The sequence below is a fragment of the Poecilia formosa genome, unplaced genomic scaffold (assembly GCF_000485575.1).
Source record: "Poecilia formosa unplaced genomic scaffold, Poecilia_formosa-5.1.2 Scaffold34, whole genome shotgun sequence".
Lineage (NCBI taxonomy): Eukaryota > Metazoa > Chordata > Actinopteri > Cyprinodontiformes > Poeciliidae > Poecilia > Poecilia formosa.
The window spans coordinates 41,730-62,576 of record NW_006799973.1 but is presented as its reverse complement, the minus strand read 5'-3'; the positions used below and the strand labels follow the sequence as shown (position 1 = coordinate 62,576).

The 20,847-nt window shown below is 38.5% G+C and overlaps 1 protein-coding gene across 13 annotated transcripts; it reads right to left on the bottom strand.

The window, feature by feature from the left end:
* Positions 1-3,145: 3,145 nt before the first annotated feature.
* LOC103136619 (aryl hydrocarbon receptor nuclear translocator-like) lies at positions 3,146-19,777 on the bottom strand. 13 transcript variants are annotated; one of them, XM_016670455.1, is made up of 22 exons: positions 19,457-19,777; positions 18,794-18,884; positions 18,661-18,702; positions 16,921-16,971; positions 16,671-16,718; positions 15,803-16,016; positions 14,021-14,234; positions 13,839-13,941; positions 13,685-13,750; positions 13,488-13,573; positions 13,316-13,392; positions 12,181-12,315; positions 12,025-12,099; positions 10,512-10,663; positions 10,166-10,285; positions 9,073-9,166; positions 7,516-7,697; positions 6,276-6,335; positions 6,006-6,189; positions 5,041-5,218; positions 4,304-4,452; positions 3,146-4,192 (listed from the first exon to the last, which is right to left on the bottom strand). In XM_016670455.1, the coding sequence occupies exons 1-22, from the start codon at positions 19,491-19,493 to the stop codon at positions 4,109-4,111; spliced, it is 2,442 nt and encodes an 813-aa protein (XP_016525941.1). In that variant the 5' UTR covers positions 19,494-19,777; the 3' UTR covers positions 3,146-4,108. The 13 variants fall into 13 exon arrangements, with proteins under 13 accessions (XP_016525941.1, XP_016525943.1, XP_016525942.1 ...); XM_016670457.1 differs by having other exon boundaries at positions 5,041-5,215; XM_016670456.1 differs by having other exon boundaries at positions 10,166-10,282.
* Positions 19,778-20,847: the final 1,070 nt, after the last annotated feature.

Here is a 20,847-nt window from a genome sequence, read left to right as displayed (position 1 = left end):
CCTTTTTTTTTTTTTTTTTGCATTTTCTAAATATTTTTGCATATTTACTAACTTGTTTTGCTTAGAAAATCCAGATTATTTTAGGAAACACGATGCTTTCAAAGAATCCTTTTATGCACATATTTGCCACTTTCCAATAATACCACTTAAAAGTTCTTCGTAGCACACTTACTTCATTTGAAGATTCAGAATAACCATTAGTTGAATCCAAGATAAAACCTCACAGGCACACAGAGAAAGTCACCAAACCACGATTCCAGGTGAGGAGTCTGAACCATTCTTTGGTCTCCATCATTCCTCTGTGTCGTCCTCCTGCTCCTCCATGTAGGTGGACACAGAAACAGCACTGTAAGGGTCCAGCACCAGGTGAGCACAGCGAACAATGGTCACGAGCAAAAAGAAGCAAAGAAGGAAGAAAAAGAAGAGGGCAAAACCAAGATCCACATCTACTTCAAATCCTCTCAGAGGACCAACTGAAGGGTCCATGTTAAAAAAAAATGCACAAAATCCAAAAATGTGTTTCTACATCTCATCTGATACCAGAAACAAAGGATCCAGAAAAGTTTGATATCATTTCACCTCCGCTTTGTTTATCACCATTGTTAACCTAAGCTGATTTCTTTTTATTGTCCAGTTCTTTTCTGCTGTTTCGCCTTTTTTTTCCTCCAATGAGCCAAACACAGGCACCCTTGTTTGGCACCTGTGGTCTCCTTGAATAGTTAATAGGGAGTTTGGTAACAAACAGGTCATTCCGGTGACTAGAACTCTCACGTATCTGTGTAGAACAGAAAAATTCAGAAAACTTGTTACATCTGCCTTTGAATTGCCTGAAAATGTAAGCTTTTACTGTGTTGTGCACACTCTGAAGTCACGCCAGTTTGCTTAAAATAAATATGAAACAGTTCACACACAGTTCTGCTCCAATGAACAACACTTAGAATTATTCCATGACAAAAATGTTCTAAAAAAGTAGGAAGTGAAATGACAAAGAAGAAAAAAGGTTAGAGAAGAAAGAGGATATGATGCTTTTGCTGTAATCTAGTTAAGAGGGCTTGGAAACTGATCCTGAGTTAAAAAAAACAAACAAACAGTGCAGGTTACCTAATGAATGCACAGGCTAAAAATGTGGTGAGTATATTCAAATAAAACTAAATACAGTAAAATAGGACAAACGGATGGGAAGCATTTGTGTTAAACATGATTCAAGTATATATGCTACATATTAAATTAGATTTAAGTGTCCATGAGTGTCTTAAAATATCACATTTGTCTGTTGTTATCCCTAAGTGGTGAAAAATTAAGATGGAAACTGACCAGTACTACTGTTACATCTCCAGAACTTCACAAATAAGCAGATAATTATGTAGTTTAGTTTGTGTTCCTTCACTTTTTTCACTACATTTTTACCACTTAAATACTTCTGCAGAAGTCAAATGCTATTTCCTTTCAGGCCTCAAACAACCCTTCTTCCATCTCAACCTAACTTACAGGATAAAAGTATTTTTTTTAAAAGTGTATTTGTAAGGAATATTCCATTTTTGTCAGTTCAATACTAGTTTTTATGATTAAATAACTTGGAAAGGCACCTGAGCTCAAAAGCTTTCAATAAATGACAGATCTCCCTCATTTAATCATTCAACGCCATTAGCATTGTCCTTTCAGCACATGACCTGCTGCGCACTAGAAGAGCTAATTATTTTCCTACTGTCTGTATTCTTCAACATATAAGCAGAAAGTTTTGCAGACTGTTTTACTTTTTTAATGTTTTTTTTTCTCTCCACACTGCTTAGTTAGCATGTTACTGTAGATCAACATGCTAATCCTAACCTAGCGGCTATCGTTAGTATTTCAACTAGCTTTAGCACAAGCTAAACCGTCACCTTACAACTTAGCTTTGCTAACTATTTTCTGCATGAATTTCTAATACTTTTTGTGTGGGATTTTTGCAATGACTGAAATATCTGAAATACTTCCCCACTGGTGGCATGGCCTTTCCTGTTTTTATCCAGTTTTCATTTTGTGTCATTATTTTTTTGTTATTTTTAAGTCATGAGGCTGAGGCAGCAAGTGATTTAACATGTTGCTAGGCAACTAAAGACCAAGTTAGATGATACCACACACCTTGCTTAAGTCGCTGCAAGAGTTGAGCCACTAAAGCTTTTCCTCTGCCTTCATCTCCCAGAATGCTGTGCGGTTCTGGACCAGAGTTCAGTGAATATTGGACCAGATCCATCACATCTATCACAATATAGATTACTGATTTATTGATCAACCCTATGTCTTAGCTACTTGCTTGGTTTGAATTTGATTATGCAAAGCTTACATATTCTTAATTAAGTTTTTAAGAGCAGTTTTCCTTTTATTTTTATGTGAATTGTGCTACGCTACATCTCCATCTCTCTAAATATGTATAAACTTGCTTTTACAAAACATTTTGTGAAAATGTGGTGCTCAAAAAGAACAAAAACCACCAAGCCCTTCGGTCTTGACAATATAACAATTTAATACAAAAAAACAAATATTTCTCTTAAAATTTCATAAACATATACAGTATATTTATATATTTGTGTTTCTAAGAGTGAAAAATAAACCTGGATACAGAGTAATCAGTTGCTTTGAACACACACAAAAAAAAAACATCAAAGAACAAACACAAATCACCAACATGCCATCCTTTGGAAGATCAGAAAACACTCAATTATCTACACTGCACTTACATAGTCTGCTATTACAAGTGTGTGAATGTTACACACAGACATGGAAAAATAAAACACTTAACCTCAAAGTCAACATTTAAAAAAAATGAAAGATCTTTATCTCACGTTGCTCCACTGCGAAAGCTGTCCAGAACACATCCTGTTGGCAAAAGTTGAGTCCTCACCCCAACATCGTGAAAAAAAGAGAAAAAACACTGAGGCAGAAAAAAATAACCTGTTTGTACATTCTCACATGTAGGTCCACTTGCTTGAATACCCTGATCTAACCGTAAAACATCAACGCGAGAGAAGCGACGAAGAGCTCAATAAAATACTCAAGAAGCATAATTAAAATCAGAAGATTACAATCACATCTCTGCATCTTAAAACATTAAAAAGAAAGGTAAAAATGGCTTTAAAAATACATAGATCCTGTCTGTCAATTATTGCTGCTGATTATTTTTTTTACATATACATTTCTTTTACAAAAGGAGTACAAAAAGCCCACAAGTGTAGGGTAAATGACGCAAGGCAGATACCCAGCAACCTTTTGTTAATTATGCATAAATCTTACAAACTCGCACACATGGGGGCTGTAGTCGTGTATCTGTGAGGAAAGATGGGAAACAAGCGTGCTGCTGAATAAAAGATATGCTGCTGTGCACATGTGTTGTCAAAGTAACTCGATGGGTAAAGAAACTTTTATAGGTGAAGTCAGCCACGTATACGTTACATTACATATAAATCTGCAGAGAATTTAACGCTGTAAATCATGCAAATACATGCTGTGGATTCATAATGAATTGTAAAATATCTAATTAAATGAACACATATATATCTCCCTGCTATTTTCCAAGGTTTTAAATCATTCTCTGAAATACTTAGTATACCTGCTAAGGAGTAAAATAGGAAAATATTCTAGTAATCCTGAGAAAACCCACTGACATGTTGCAAAAAAAGGCCATTTTATCTGTGTGTGTGTGTGTTTTCAACGAGTGGCAGTGTGTGTGTGTTTTGTTTTTTTTTTCATTTTTTTGTGCAGTCCATCCATGTGTGGTGGTGCGATTGTGCGTTTTATCATATCTTTCTATTCATACACACTGATATCACACATCTACAACACCTGTATGGAGCTTTGGGTAGTGCTAGCTGCAGCAATCTCTTACAATGACTGGAATATTGTGAAAATAATATCTCTGTTTTGTTATGTTATTCTTTCACTTTCTACTTGATTTAGGTGCAGTAAAATATCCCTTCATCTTTACCTGACTTACAGCGAGGCCACAGAAAGTGAGGGAAGACTGCCATTATGACAAGGAGGAGGAGGAGGAGGAGGAAGAGTAAGAGTTCAGGAGCAGAAGATGTGAAGGAAAGATTCACCCGGCAGAGGAAGAAGAGAGGCGCAGCGCTGGTCACTCGTTGTACGGGGGGTAGATGGCGATCTCAAAGTCGTCACTGTTAAAGGAGGCAGGCTGGTCTAGCATAGACAACACATCCTAAAACCAAACAAGTAAACAAACAAACAAACAAACAGAAGAGTGACATTATTTCAAGAGACAACAGAAAAGAGGGAGGTTTGTAACATAAAGTAAGTTCTCATTGCTCACAGGAAACATGTCCTGCTGGTTTCCCTGAGCGTGAGGATGCTGCTCTCTGTTGTTCTGAGGATGCTGCTGCTGCTGCTGCTGGCCCGGCCACTGAGGCCACACCGTCTCCGTCGCTCGAGGTGGAAACTGGCCTCCAGACTGGGAAGTGTCTAAGAGCAGAGCACAGACTGGTGAGGCTGGAGAGCGTCGCACACAAAAACGGCTCCGTTCATGCACCACAATAAAGATGGTGGTAAAACTCTAACTGAGGTGGATGGAAGAGTAAAGAAATAAACCTGATGCAATTAGAAATAAATCAATTGATCACATGATAAATTAAAGCGAGCTCAATACTTCCTAAAGCCCTAATTGGTAGAAAATTTGTTTACATATTTCATAATCCATTACATTATGGTAAAATTTCCATTTTATTTGTGTTTTTTTTTTTTTTTTCGTTTGGATATTTAGAACATCTTCCAATTAACACTCACTTCCAGTGAGTGTTAATTGTTTTTTCTCTTCTTAAAGACGGTGAACTTGCATAATTATGCCGTTGCGATATTACTTGAAAATGTTCACAAAATGACAATATTGCCATTAGTAAAAGTAACTTCTAAGAATTTATCGCCCCACAAAATTTGTAATTGTGACAGGCCTATAAGGTTTTATAATCGGAATGGTCATAAGTAGTAAAAAAAAAAAGTCTATTTGTCTAATTTCGATGCTCTCATGAGTTGCCACTAGTTTCTGCGACCTACCGTAGCCGTTGGTGTTGAGGCTGGTGCGAGGGTTCATCTGAGGGTAGTTTGTGCCGTTGGTGGGGGTGGGAGCGGCACCGGTGGGCATCTGACTGAAGGTGTTAGAGGAGCCGCCGCCGAATCCTCCGATTGGAGGAAACTGCTGAGACATCGTCTTTGCTGCCTGCGGAGCAACCTGCTGGTTAGAGCAGAAACGGGCCGCTTTGGTCAACGGGATTCCCACAAACACTTCAGGTGAGATTTCAAATTTTTCCAGAACCACATACTGGAGATAAAAACAACACAAATGACCTAACGAAGACATTTCAATTCACTACAATGTGATATGATTTATTACTGTTATTAATAATGTATTGTGACAACATCCTACATTCTATATTAGGGACAAGGAAAACTAAATAAAAAATAAAAAAAAAGACATGTTTTGAAATGTCTCACACACTCCATACACCTGACTGCTATGAAAACTAAACACAAATTTAACAAAAAAGTTCCCCCAATTCCAATAATGTTGTTCAAAGCATTCCTATAAGCAAATACACAAATTAATATTCAAAATAAAACATGTTATTGCTGCGTTTTCGAGCATTTATCAAATAGATTTAACCTGAAATCTATTTGAGAAAAGTTTAATCTGATTTACCTTCAGACAGTGAGAAAAAAAATGTATTTTTATTAGATGTATGAAAATAAATGGTTTATTTTGGTGAGAAATACTTTCCAATTTTAGCTTTTTAATCAAACGTTAGTCTGGACTTTATTGCAAAACTGCGTAGTTTGAATATGAAGCACTTTAAGGACTTAAATACAGAAATCAAGAACTTCCCAAGCCTTGAAAACAACCAATTGAAATTCAAGAATTTTCAGGAATTACAAGCCCTCGTATGAATGAATAAATACAAGAAACCAATTAAAGTCTAAAGTTATGAAACAAAATGAGGAAGAAGAGAAAGCTGCTGGGTTACCTGGTTACTGAACTGCGGCCTGGCTGCAGCAGGTCCGGGGCCGGGCCATCCTCCTGGCGGTCCGTGGAGGGGGCCGTTAGTACTTGATGGGGTAACAGGCTGCGGGGCGCCATTTTGGCGAGACATGTGAGGCAGCATCTGCGGTGCCGAGTGCGCCGGCTGTGTCATCTGCATAGCGACTGGTCTGCAAAGACAATAAGCAGGATTGAGAACCCTGGAACAGTGTCTTCCTTAAAACATAAAAATAATCATCTATAATAATGTGCTTACTTATGTTTTACAAGGTATGGCGACACCGTGGCAGTTCTTACAATATCGGTGCAGCTATCGCTGGAGAGGATAAACACGTAAAATTGTCTTTAATCTCAGAGAGCAGAAGCCGCCAACTCTCCATTGACTTCACATGTATGAAGAAGATGTTCGTCGTTACTGATGCTAACAGAGATAAAACAGATGGAGCGTCCTATCTGCAGAGTCTCATCACAGAAACAGCTCTCTCACACAGTGTGACGTTGCCTCTGCATCTCATATAAAAAGCTAATTACCACAGAAAGGTTTAGCTACAATGATTTAACAATTAAATAGGAAATCTGAGTTTTTCTTGCTGAATTACAAAGTTGGACAGAGCTGAGACGTTTGTTAGCTTGAAAGAATCTTACGAGAAACATTTTGGGAAATAGTGTTTGCATTTTTAGGGGTGCAAAAAGAAATAATGGCGCGTACAAAAACTTCATAAGAAATTCATGTTTGGAAAGCGGCCTCATAAACTAGTCGGTGAAGCTGTAATTGTCATCATCCGTATTAGTTTGAGCTGTTTTTGTTGCTTTTACGACTCATTTCATCCTTAAAACCAAACACTTCTAACATAATAGCCACCTCTCATTTGTAAATAATCTGTCTCAACGCTCAAATACACATGAACATTTTGTACATTTTGAAATTAAGCTCACTTGCACATTCCTCTGAACTGGAGTACACCTTTTTTTATATAACTATACAGTTTTAATGTTGAGATTTTGCCCTTACTTTACAGTATTTTTATTCTTTATTCTGTTTCCTTGTGTCACTATATTTGCTCTGTTTGTCACTTTGCTGCTGTTGTACAGAAATATTTCTACTTTATTCTTTTTAACCTGTTCTGCTGTCTGCTACATATTATTTCTCATTTCTAAGCTGCTTTGGGTAAAAACCTCCATTAGACCAACAAGCATGAGCAAAGGCACACTAGCAGAACTAACAGCTTTCCTTGCAAATGAGCCAATTTCAAACAAAGAGCCAAGCCCAGTTCACTCTTATGTGTGCAGATGTCCAGACATGAAAACTGTCTGGCAGGTTAAAACCCAATCAGTCTAATAAATCTTTCCACAGCACATTCACAGGAAACAATGCGTTTTCAGACACCAGGTCGTTTGCAAAGCTCCCATTAGGCAAAAGGCAAGCAGTTAATTTTCTGGAGGTTGAGAACAAAATGTGCACGCAAACACACTTGTTTATACAAAAGACACCCCACCTGTATGAGTCATTGGAGCGGCCAGCAGAAAAGTTGTTTGTGTAAATCTGAGTGGAAGGCGTCGAGTTGGTCGGCATGCCCTTGGTCTGATCTGGCCCTGGGAAGATGGGCGGGTAGATCTCCTGCTTCTCTATGGTTTTGCCGTGGTCCGGCCCCACCGCTGCCACTGGCTGCACCGGCATCTGAAACAACAAGATAACCACAAAAAGTTAAAAAATGGGCTTAAAAATGGGGATGAAAATGTTAGACTGAATCAAAATGTGACTATTTATGGTGACAAATATTTAAATGACACATTAAATTGCAATTTTTCTATTAAGGTTATTAATGTTTCTTTAATTTATTTTGAATAAACAATCAAAAATGATTTGGTAGTAAATCTTAAATCTCTGGTCTAAATCTAGCAGACTAGGAAACCTTTGAACCAATCATCCCGCTGCATCGACCAAAGCTAATTTTACACTTGTTAAATGATAACAGGAATTCAGACTGACAAATATGGTTAGCTCTGAATTTTTGTCTAAAATTTGCATGCAATGTTCATAGTTTTGAAAGGTGACACTCCACAAGAAGAACACTGCACAAGTCAACTTGTAGTTAAAAAATACAAAAATAAAAGTTGCACTCTTCAAGGTAAATGTGTCTGTTTTAAATATTCAAGGATTTTTTGCAAAATGAGTGTTATATTTTTGTTTAATAGTCCGTGGCTGCGGAAATCTGCTTGCTCAGAGTGACTACAGGAGGCGGCCGTATCAGAGTCCAGAACCAGTTATCAGTTTGCCGAATCATCCGAGTTGTGACAGGGTTCCTTTATAGAGCACGGTGTTTTTCCATGACTCTTACTCAAACACGGTGACAACCCTCACTAGATGCTCAGGTCTAAACAGCCTTTTCAAACATTGTTTATTATAAACAGACTGATCAGTTCTGCCCGTTTTCAGCTCCTTTCAGCTGTTTTAGGGCGTCTTGTCACTTTAAATCCAAATAAGGTGTTGACAACTCAACGTTTACACTCTCACAGTGAAAATGGCTGCAAACAGATGCGCAGTTATACATCTGTACATCTCTGAAAAGCAGAAGCGGACAAGGTTGAAGCAAGTGGGTTTTGGATGGTGAGTCAACAGCAAAACATTTGTCTTTTCCAGCAGCTATCGAACATCGCAAAGAGCAGAAAACCAAGCTGACCAAACATGCTGGAGTTCTAATTGGGTTGCTAGGTCACGGCGCAGTGATCTGATTGTGACTCTACGTTCAGGAGATTTTTGAAACTGATCACTTCCCAGACTCCAAAAAACAACTTATTACCAAAAAACGGCTTTTTTTTCTTTTCTTTTTAAGCACTTTGGCCATTTTTGGAAAGACCCAAAAGAACGTATAAAAACAGAAGCAAAATGTGAATTTAGTGTAATTGGTCTCCTTTTAGAAACAGCCCAGTAGAGGTGACGTTTCATCAGGCAATTGGAGACATTATTAATCAAACCAACCCTGTGTTGGAGGGGGATACTGGTGACATGTTGCGGAAACTGATTGAGAATTACAGCCGTCAGTGCTGCATACCTGTTGCTGGATACTGATTGGTCCCGCCTCATACATCCCATCTCTTGTTGCCCCTCCCTCCAGGTCGGCCTGCTGCTGCTGCTGTTGTAGCTGTCTGAAAAACCAAACACAAAACAAGGACTTCTGATTGCTGTCCACCGAGAATTAACTCATTTGTTTTTTTTCCTTCCCTTCACTGGTGAGTGAGAAATCCCCAAACACCGCAACCCACCACCGGTAACCATAAACAATCACAGGAGAGGTGAAGAGAAAGTCTGTTAAACACATTTATAGCTGAGGTTAGGGCTGGGCGATACGGCTTAAAAATAAAATCTGATTTCAATCATCCCTTCTGTGACTTATGCAAAGGAATATAGTCATAATATTAGCAGAATAAAGATGCTATAAGATAGCATCTTTATTCTGCTAATATAAAATTACAAGAAAATAATTGTTTTAATAAGAAAAAGCTTGGATAATTAATTTTAAGTTACTTTTTGTGTTAAAATTACAACTTCATTCTCGTAATATTTCAACTTTCGTGTCATTCGACTGTTCTTGTAACATTATGACTTTATTCTCATTAAAAAAATGGCCTGAGCTTTATATTTTGTCAAAGAGTAGACTTGAATATAAACTTAGCTGTAAAAAAAAAAACGCTTGTCAAACAAGATGGCCAACCTTGGGTGTGCTGACATCACTCTGAATTATGGACACCCAATAAGTGGATTGGTGAAAAAAAATAAATAAAAAAATCCAGATTTTTCAAAACTTGAATCTTCAAAATAGCAAAAAATTTGATTAATCAATGAAATCGATTTATTGCCCAGCCCTAACTGAGATGCTACACCACTTCTATAAAAGGTTTGTCTGAGAACTACATATAAAGCTTGATAAGACATGCTGCTGCTTCTTTTTTTTTTTTTTCAAATACAGCTATTAAAGCTCGACACAAATGAAGGAAGGGAGGAAGAGTCACCCGGAACGGAAAATGAGAAACCAAAAATTAGAAGAAGAACTTTAGCCTGCTAGAAACAGCTACAGACTCCCAGAAAGCAGCCGCCCCTCGTGCTCCCGTAAGGCGGGAGGAAAGGCTCTTCAGGCCCGATCTCACCTGGCGGCCATCGGGCCTGGGCTGAGCACAGCAGGATGGCCGTTTGGGCTGCTCTGACCCAGGGGCATTGGAGCCCCGGGGGAGGAGATGGGAGTGAGAGGGTCCTGGGTTGAGTTTCTGCTGCCCAACAATCGTTGTTGGGTGAAGAGCAGAAGTGTTGGGAGAGAATGGTCAGAGTTTGGTTTTTATCAAGACGTTTGAGTTTGAGGCTTAGGAGGAACTGGGGGACGGAGGGACATCGATACGCATCCAAACAAAGCCAACATTTCACAACAGCCGACATTTCATAACTTCCACTGTTTCACTATCTGTTCAGTCGAGTCATCTGGCAGCGCGCGTTACTCACTTGACGTTGACATTGGTACAGATGATGTACTCGATCTCCTCTGAAAAGGGGTTCTGGAAGGTGAAGGAGCTCGTTCTCATCAGCATCCATTCTCTGGTTTTGGCCCGGAACCGAAACATGACCGACAGAACCTGGCCTTTCAGCTTAACCACCTGAGGACGCAAACCCACAGAACCCAACCGTCACTCCATCCAACAGCAGAATCGTTTAAAAAACAAACAAAAAAATACTCATTCGTAAGAAATGAATTTTGTTTTATTGTCATTTTTAAAAGCAAATTAGAAATCTGCTGAAAAGTAAATGTCATTAACTCGATCCAAAAGGAGAACTTCCTCAAGATGCAATACTTACACTGTGACATATGTTAAACATTCATTTCAGTTTCATGAGTACAGCCACTTAAAATCCAACATTTTGTTTCTTGAAAAAAGAAAGTAAAAAACAAAACCAATAGAAAAGGATGTTTAAGAAAAAAGTGTGCATCTTTTATATTTTAGTCCACATCATGATCATGAATGCCCTCAAAAGTCCAGTTTTGGCAGAATATATTGATAAAACTATTAATAAATAACTGTCTCTGTAGTCAATGAAATTATATAGTATTGAAAATCTTATCAAATTGATGTAATTTGACTGTAAACAGACAAAAAATAGATTTGATTTGCGTGATAAAATAATCTTTAATCACACAACTTATCATGAAGGTTCTGTTTATGTGGCTCCTTCAGAGTCTAGAGGACCTCATAAAAACTTATGGTGGGCCGGATTTGGCCCCCGGGCCTCGAGTTTGACTCGTGTTTTAGACGCAGCGGTCCTTATAAAAGAAAAACACTTTTTTTCTTCCACTCAACTTTCCATTTGCATGTACTTAAAGACTCTTCTGTGACAGCCTCTGCAGCTTTTCCTCCTTTTGGGAGGGGGTCAGTGACACAGTAGCCGAATCAGCATTCTTCCCCATGACTTCATTATGTCTGTATGAAAGAAAATCCCCTTTTCTTTTTTTTATTGGTCTTATGGATTATTCAAATGTTCTGGGAAGCTGGAGATTTGTAATAAATATAATCCATATTTAAAAACTAACTGAAAAATGCTTGAAATATAATCACTGCGTGTACGAGAGTCACTTCTTGGGCTGAATTACTTAAACTTTTCACAGGTATTCTAATTAACTGAATTGCATCAGTACATTTACGCAATCTGTAATTTTTTCCAGCTTCCTCGATGAACACAGAGACATGCTGACCGCGATTAAAGGGAAACGTCTCATAAGACGAGCATCTGATATGCTCGTCTGTAACAAAAACCAAAATAGGAAGTTCACGTTTATATAAAAAGGAGAAAAATTAGTCGTCCAATTTGCACAAGTTCACCAAATTGCAACAATATACATTTAAAATGTATTACAATAGGTATTATTACAATAAGTTACTCTTAAAATGCACAAATGTAGTAACAGGAACAAGAATAAAAAAAAAAAATGAAGTGAGATCAAAATGCAAGATATTTTTAGTACCTGGTCAAAGCTGTCTCTCAGCAAGCCCTGGTCTTCAGGGTGAGAAAAATCTAGAATATTCTTCCCCAGTAATTCCTGCGATACAGAAACAAAACTTTAATTGGTTTAAAAACAGTTGAAGAACTAAGGGATATTTTAGTGGAGCTGATGGCTCACCTGTGGCTGGTAGCCGATCGAGGCCAAGCAGCGATGGTCTACGAAGGTGAACATGCCCTGGCAGTTGTGGCGGGAGATGAACTCCACAGGAACGCTGATGCTGTTCAGGTCTGTGTCACCAGGGCAACAGGTGACCTGCAGAAAACGGGGCGAGGCGATGAAAAGCAGAACACAGCAACCCAGGATAACAAGGCAGGAATTTCCTGATCACGGCACGTTAAATGATCCACATCAGAGTCTCTAAGCCCAACTTTCTCTACCTGTCGTAATAACTTTGCTCATTTTCTTGGAAAAACAGCTTTGTTGATTTAGTAAATTAGGATTTTCCTCACACTGACTCAATCCCAGTGTAGGAGTTTCCAAAGAAGAACCAGCTATATAGTTCTAAATAAAATGCCCAAACCATGTTCGTCATGGCATTGTGTTTATTTACTGTTTCTACCGTTTTATGCAACCAAAAGCTCATCTAGCAACAGAAATCACAAATTAGCTTATCCTGTAAATGTTAGTGCATGACATTTGTTATCCCGACTACAGAAAACAGAAAGAATTGTGATTTCAAAAGCTTGTAAAAGTCTTAAACAGACATAAATCTGCCACTCTTTGCAAGCCAAACATAAAATCAGAATAGCAGCCTGAGTCAAACGGCCGGGTTTACGACTTGTTGCTGCAGATCTTTCTGATCGGCAACATATCTGCCGCTGAGAAGCGCAACAAATAATGATCCAGAAGGAGATTTCTTCATTATTTTATAGCATTTTAAAGCTGTTTAAAACATTTTCTGCTTAGGACGTTCCTCCATTGAAGTTTCACACTATATTATTGCTTCAAGAAAAAACAAAACAAAAAAAACAATGTCTATAAGCAAGATACATTTTCAGTTCTGCTTGTTTAGTTTCATGAGGTTATTTCATTACAAATCTTTGTTAAACACCAACTAAATGCTCTCAGCCGTTAGAAACTTTTAGGAACATTAATTTTATTTTATGAAAGCTTCTATAATGTAAAATTAATATATTTCAAGACAATTGCATTAACTTTATTCTTAATCTGTCTGAAATAATTTTAATTTAATCTGTCGTGTAAAACATTACCTTTAAGAGAGAAGTTTATAGTCATCTATGTTGTTCCATACCTGTAATCTCCCAATGGCAACTAGACAGTAGCGACTCCCCTGATTGTTGTCTGCTTCATCATCTGTTAATGATACACCTGAAATACAAATCATAACCAAAACAGAACAAATTAAATCCACTGTTAAATATTGTGACATTTATTCACAACGACCCAATGTTTGCTTAATTTACCCGCGGGGGGCCAGGACTTAATGTATCCTGTACAGTGAACCACAACGTACTGGGGTTCCCCTTCCTTGGGTGTTCCTAAGCCATTCCTGGTGTGAAGCAAGAAAACACAAAAAGCCCATTTACAACGGAAGTTCAGTTTTCTGTTAACATGGATCCAATCTGCACTAATTCGAACAGAAATGTGCGAGTCTGCTCACCTGTTCCTACTCCTGAGAAAGCTGAGCCTGTTCATAGACATTGGTTCCACTGGGCACGTTCCACACCTGCACAAAGACCATTGCAGAACATATATCCGAGCATCAAGCTTTGCACAAAAAGTCATTCGATTTATTTATAATGTGCAAGCCCAACCTCATTCTGCAGATGAATGATCGGCGCGCCCCCATTGTCATTCTAGCTGATGACTGCTGACTCTCCTTTTTCACAGTTCCTGTCTTCAGGTCCAACATCCTCCCTTTGAAAGCACAGGAGACCGAAAGGTTAACGTTTTTATTTTTGTCCACCTTGAAAAGGCTTTTTACATCTTGCTATACCTGTGTTGTTGTTCTCCGAAGTGGAGAGCTGCTCCCTGAGCTTTTCTGTGTCGTCTGGGTGGAGCTGATCATAAAGAGAAGAGCCCAGCCATTCAGACTGCGACTGGTTAAGTACAGGTGTGACCGAGTCCGAGACGTAAACAACTCGGCCCGTCTCGCATGACACCACGAACAGGAAGCCGTCCGCTGCTTCCAAAATGAGGTGCTTTAGTTCCTGTGGAAGACAAAAAATAAATAAATAAAAATTAATAGCGCGTTGAAGTTGAGGAAGCTGAAAATATTCCTGCTTCCACAGGATCAACATGTGCTTGTTTTCACCTGAGCACGAATCGGTTCTAAGTCGAAGAAAACTGTTTACTCATTATGGTTTAACTCTTTTCAGTGTGGTACCAGAAAAACAGCAGGAGCAACCAAAGTTTTCTCTGCCTGTAAGGAGCTTAAAGCAGCACAGCTAGTGCCCCACCCACACCTGCTGCTGCACACCATCAGTCAACTACCTGAGCCAAGGCTGTCATACTGATACCATTGCTCACACGGAAATACATTTGGATGTTTGGGAATATTTTGAGTTGTGAAAAACAATGTTATTCTTATTAAGGTGACCCCATTGTGAACGTACAGCTGGGAAACTATGAGGAGGAGAATACTCTGCACAATAAAAATGTTTAAATACAGCTAACATTGATATAACATTATTATAACTTTGATGACAATTTGTTTTTGCAGCAGTTTTGTTTTGTTTTTCTTTTATAGGTAGAAAATGCAGTTAAATCATGTTAAGTAACTACTAATATCATGATACTGTAAAACCGTACTATAATTATTTAAGATTATTTCTTGATAATCTAATACTAGCTTATGCAGAGAGAGCTATAATGTTTAAAAAAAAGGTTTGCAAAAAGTCCACAAGGCAGCAGAAACCTTTTCTCCGTTTACCTTAAATGTTTTCTGGACGCCCAACACAATTTTAAAAAATAACTTCTGTTTTGTTTAATCAACAGAAAAAAAAGCCGGAGTTCAAACCTCTATGGATGTATAGCAACTGACCACTAAGTGAAAATATTAACAAGCAGCTTTTTCAGTATCACTTTCAGTCTTCCTTTATTCTGTATCGACTGATCTGAGTGAGTGAACCGCAGCCAAACTGTGATATCTGCGTCTTGAGTGGCTCAGGCTGTAAGGAGAGTGTAATCAAGCATAGAACTAAAATGTTTTTTTGAAAAACTGAGTGGAGATGAAATTACAAGAGCCACACATATCAAGTTGAGCAGCTGGCATTGAAAGTGTAATGAAAGATGAGCAACTTGGGAGATTTCTACTGCAACCTAAGCTTACTTAGACGCTTCTCGGTGTCCGGCTGGCCTTTCCTCTGACTGGAATGATAGAGGTCGGACAGGCTGCTCTGCAGGTGCATGCATCAGTGAATGTTCTGCAGGAAACCTCACTGAATTAAAAGCGACCCTGTTTAAACCCTAAATGAACAGTTTCCATGCTATTTATACAGCTTCAAAGAACGGCTAAAGATCTGCTATTAAAATCTGCAAGAAAAGAGGAAATTTGAGGAAAGCATGCACATTAGAAGAAAAACAACCTTTAACAACAAACAAGTGGAAATACTGAAAATATTTTGTGAAGTCACGAGAAAAAATTATGTTCTGACGATTTACAACTAAACGGTAAAAAAAACGTTAGCATGTGACAACCGATGTATATATACTGTGTGTGGTTGGTTAGTGGCTTGAACACAAGTCGACCAAGCATGCAATGCTTCCATTTTCATACCTGATCGCTGAGAAAAGAAGGTTTGTATGACCCGTCAGCATTAGTATTGGCGTTTCCTCTGAGAGACTTCATGTGAGAGACCGCCATTCGCAGGATGGTCAGCTTGTCTGGTTTCCGTGCCAATGCGCTGCACGAGGGAACCATGTCCGACAGCTCTCCGATGTAGGCAGACATCTTGTTCCGCCTCCGCCTCTCAATCTCACTGTGGTTCTCCCTGGAGCGAGGAAATGGGTTGGTAGGAATGGAGAGAAAAGCAGTGATTGAAATGGGGAAAACAGACGAGGAAATGGGCAACGTGGAGCAGAGCTTGGAGTTGCAACACAACCGTGGAAACTAAGAAGAGCTGGGAATGAAAGAATGTAAGAGGATTCATGGACGCGTAAAAATATAATAAAGTAAATGAGTGTGGTGGAAGATTTGTAAGTGAGAGAGAGAGAGAGAGAGAGACAGAGAGAGAGAGAGGGAGAGAATGTCTGGCCTTTGGAAGCCAGATTGTGTGACAAAAGAGAGCAAATGCAGAAAGAGAAAGACCCTTCAGTCGTCCTGAGAGGGAGGGAGACAAAAGGGACAAAGAACAGTTGCTCAAGCCGAAGGGATTACCAGAGTGAAAGAAGACCCAGACTGAGCAGTGTGGTTAGTGACACATAACACAAGGACAGGCTGCGAGAGACGGCCAGCTGCCTTTCTGACAAGCACCCAAACAGACGCAGTGAGACAAAAAAAGTAAAAAATGTACTGGTAATTTTGTGCTGTCAAAATGACAACGTGCTGGGATCCCCGCAGGACAGGATAGTATCTGATCATTGCATTCCATATAAATATGGATACAAGCGGGAGAGGGAATCTTCCTCGGCGCTACATGCCATACCTGGCTAGTTTTTCCTTATCTGCAAAACTCTGATCTTCTTCCAATGACCTGGAAATAAAACCAGCCTACTAAAACACCGGCCCAAAAGTTACTGCCGAAATAAAAGAAAAAGAGAGGTGCAAAACACATAACAGAACAAGAAAAAAAAAAAAAACTTAAAGTAGGAAAGAGAGTGGGGGTAATGGCTGTTTTCACTGAATCCCATAAACGGCCTCCAATCATATCCTGCTCTACCGATTTAACCCCTTACCTGGCAAAGCGCTCTTTTTCATTGTTGGAGCCTCCTGTTTCATCATCAAATCTGACAAAGCAGAAAGAAAACACTGTTAACACAGCACCTCAGGCAGTTCAAACATCCACATTTTCATTTCACCGAGCCGAATCTGACATTTCCTAGGTTAGCTGGAAAAAAACCCATCTGCATAAATGTCAACAGTGGACAAACAACCACTTTAAGAGGTGCAACCAAGCTCATGAACTAATTCTCATCAGTCTGTGTAGCTGCCATGTTTATATTAAAATTGCAAAGCTCTTATTTTGTGCCACAGAAATGTGTAAAGCAACAGAAATATACAGCACCTAAATATGTGAACAGTTAGTTGCTCATATTGTCAAAATCATCTATTAAAGGAGCCATTCATGCAGCATTGGAGGTTAGATCATTTACATTTGCTGCCTGGGAGGGAACACTTCCTGATAAATTTGTTCTTTCAAAGCTCAATTTCATCCCAACTTAACTCTATTTACAACCAGTTCAAAAATGTTTTGCACATAAGTATTTAACTACTGTGCTCCAATGTATTCATATAGAATATAAAAGTCAGCAAATCATATCGACCATCCAGAGGGTAGCGTGAGTCGATAGACATAGATTCATAATCTATCATATTTTCACAAAGAAGAATTGAAAGAGTGTTTTCATACAATATTAAATTAAACGTGAAGCATTTTTTTTAATCTCCTTGATTAATAAAGTTACTTAACCACAACCAAAAACAAATATATTTGCCATAGTTTAACTACATCAGGACAAATGATTTATTTACAGGTATGAAACTGGAGTAGGAATGGATGAAATTGTAATTCATAGATATAAAATAGAGGTACTAGTTGGTGAAGAGGCAAACTGTCTAGAAACCAATGGGTTAACATTCTCATCAAAACTGCTATTCACGGTTAATGTTAAGCACGCTAATCACTAAATTAAGATGCTAACTAGATTTTACAATGCCAATTTGATCATTTTCTCTTTGTTATACATTTTAGTAAAAAAATTTTCACTGACATGTAGTTACATGAACATCCCTGCTGCTGTTTGCACAGTATTTTCACTCCTTGGAAATAGTCTGTTGTTTTTATGCATAATCTTTGTAATTATTCAATTTTTTTTTATTATCCTCCTCAGCTGCACATTCTTTGCATTAAAAGAATGTGCAGCTTATAAAAAAACTGCACAGTATTTTTATAAGCTGTAAATGTGTCCCTTACTGTAACTGCATGTTGGTCTTAGTGTTTACATGTCTCATCTTGCTTGACACTTTGCTGCTGGTACATGTTAATTTCTCCACTATAGAACAATAAAGCAAGTTCTTTTCTTCTATCTGATCTACAAAAAAAAAAAAAGACTACTCATTAATCCAGAAAAAAAAAAACACTATTTGAAGGTCTTAGGACAAATTAGAACAGCTAGAGTCGGTACTGGCAGTGGCACACCAAAGCTTTACAAATCCAGCAACTAGAAATCTGGCACAAAACTCTAATTAGAGCATTGAGGTAGCCGCATGTATTTGGTGCACAGTTTCGAAAGCAAATCTCTACACTAATTATACGAAATCAATCACAATCTCATCTGTCTTCCTAGAATGCATCTGATAGTCTCCAGTTGTCTAGTTTGTGATCAAGCAGAGCTGAACCGGTTCAGGCCTGATTCTGGTCCGCAGTAAATGACTGAAAACGACTTGACAAAAAAAAGAAACTGACAGACAAATACCTTAACATCTTGCTTCCATCATCGTCGTCGTCAAAGTCCGGCCTGTAATGTAAAGTATAAGATGGGATATTTCTGGTTTGTCCTTATTAGAATGAGGAGAGCAGCTACAGGAGGTTTCTAGTGAAGGACTTACGCTGCCCGTCTTTTGTTGGTCCCCTTCGGTCCACCAGCGCCGCCGTTCTGGGTCCCACTTGCTCCCATTCCCAGACTATGGTCTGCTAGGTCTATTAATAACACAGCGACGGACAGACTCAAAGTAGTGGAGATGACAGGTGATTATCTTTTATGCTTGCATCGCTGAAAAGGAAACTGAACCTCCAATAGGACCATACGCTTGAAAGACTGAAATGAACCTCCAAATCAACGAGAATGTACTCTTGATTAAGACCGTTTGATGGTAGAGATATCACGACAAATGGCTAGCTCCACAGCTACAAATACAATTTAGAAATACATAACATCTGGAGCGAGTTAAATGAGAGCAGCAAAGTCAAATTAGATTTATTTTGTTATCTCCAATATGCTAATCGTGCAAATTACTTTAAATCTATTTCAACTACGCGACAGGCATTTTAATTGAAGGCACTAGAAGTCAGTAAGCTGCCAACTTCTTGTGCAACGATCAACTAGGCTTACCTTAGCATTAGCCTCTATGCTAAGCTAACTTAGCATTTGCTGTCACGCTATCTTTAGATAAGTGTTTATATAAGCAGTACTGATGGAAATACCTCAAAATGGATTAACAACTGTAGAGTGCTGTAGTTAAGCTGTCAACTTGACTTTGACTTCTCCTTACCTAGATTTGAAGAGGACATATCCGCGTTGAACAACATAAACAAATAACTTCTTTCACAGCGGAAAAAAAAATCTTCTAACTCTCCGCCCTCTCTCCCCAACTGGCTAAGCTAACTTCGGGCCGACCAGTGCGGATTTCTCTCACTTTTCCTTAAAAAGACCCAGAGCCATGACTGATGCTACTTCAAAGCTACGGGAAAATTTCACACACGATTCCAAAGTGATAATTAATCCCTGTCACTACCCCCGTTTTCCTGTTTTCAACCCGTTTAAACCCCCCTTTCTATGTAAGATGGCGTTTCCGAGGAAAAAGTCTCAAACTGCATTTCTTTCTCCGATTCCTATTGGACGCCAGTCAGATGGCTACTAATGACGCATTTGTTTTCCACGCTTCTCATTGGACACCACCTAGTAAGACACTAGTGACGTAAATATCGGGAAGCCCAAATTTTCTTCTCCAGTCCCTCTGTCCGCGGCAGTGGGATATGCAGGGTTTGCGTAAAGCTCTGCTCGAAACAGTGACTCAGGTTGATGTGTCAAGGTGTTAGGTCGTCTGATTTCTATAAAAGTTGGCAAAAATGACTTACCTACTGTGTTTTCAGTGATATGACTCAAGGGTTACTCAGAAAATGTTGTAATTTAGCAGTAGATTTTACATAATATCTAAAAGAGCACGTAGAACTGCATACTTAGCACGAAATTATTATTTACATTTTATTTATAGAGTAATGTAATCCAGTATTTTTTTTACCTGCAGATGAAAATATACATGAAATTGTTGTTTTGAACTTTTTTTTGTAGCATCTCCAAACTTCAGTTTATTTATGTGGATTTTATGTGGCAAACCAAAACAAAATATAACTGGAGAGGAAGAAAAACGATCAATATATTCTACAAATAAAAAAATAAAAAATAAAAAAAAAACAAAACCTGAATACAATCCGGTGCAACATTTCCATTCAGGAATTAAAACAAGTAAAATCTTTGTTGCAACATGAGGAACGTTTTAAAAAGTGAAAGCGGCTTAAAGATTGAACCTTTCTGCAACACCCACTTTAAGTTGGTCTTTCTTATAAAAGTTATTTAGATTTTGTGACAGTGCGTTGTGTGTAGATTCTTTAGAGACACGATTTAGACACAGATGACTCCAGAGCAACTTCTTTGTGATTCATAATTTTTTTTTATCATTATTAACAATATTTAGCCATCATTAAACAAAAGAAAAGTACAAAATAAAAAATATAACACTGTAATCAGGCCACAGATATTTTTTCTGCATCATGTTTGGTGGTTGGTCGGGGTTAGTAGTAGTGGAATGAGAGTCGTGTTTAATGAAAGGAAGTGGTGGATGCAGTAGTGGGAGGAGGATGTGTTTGGGGCTTAGATATGAAG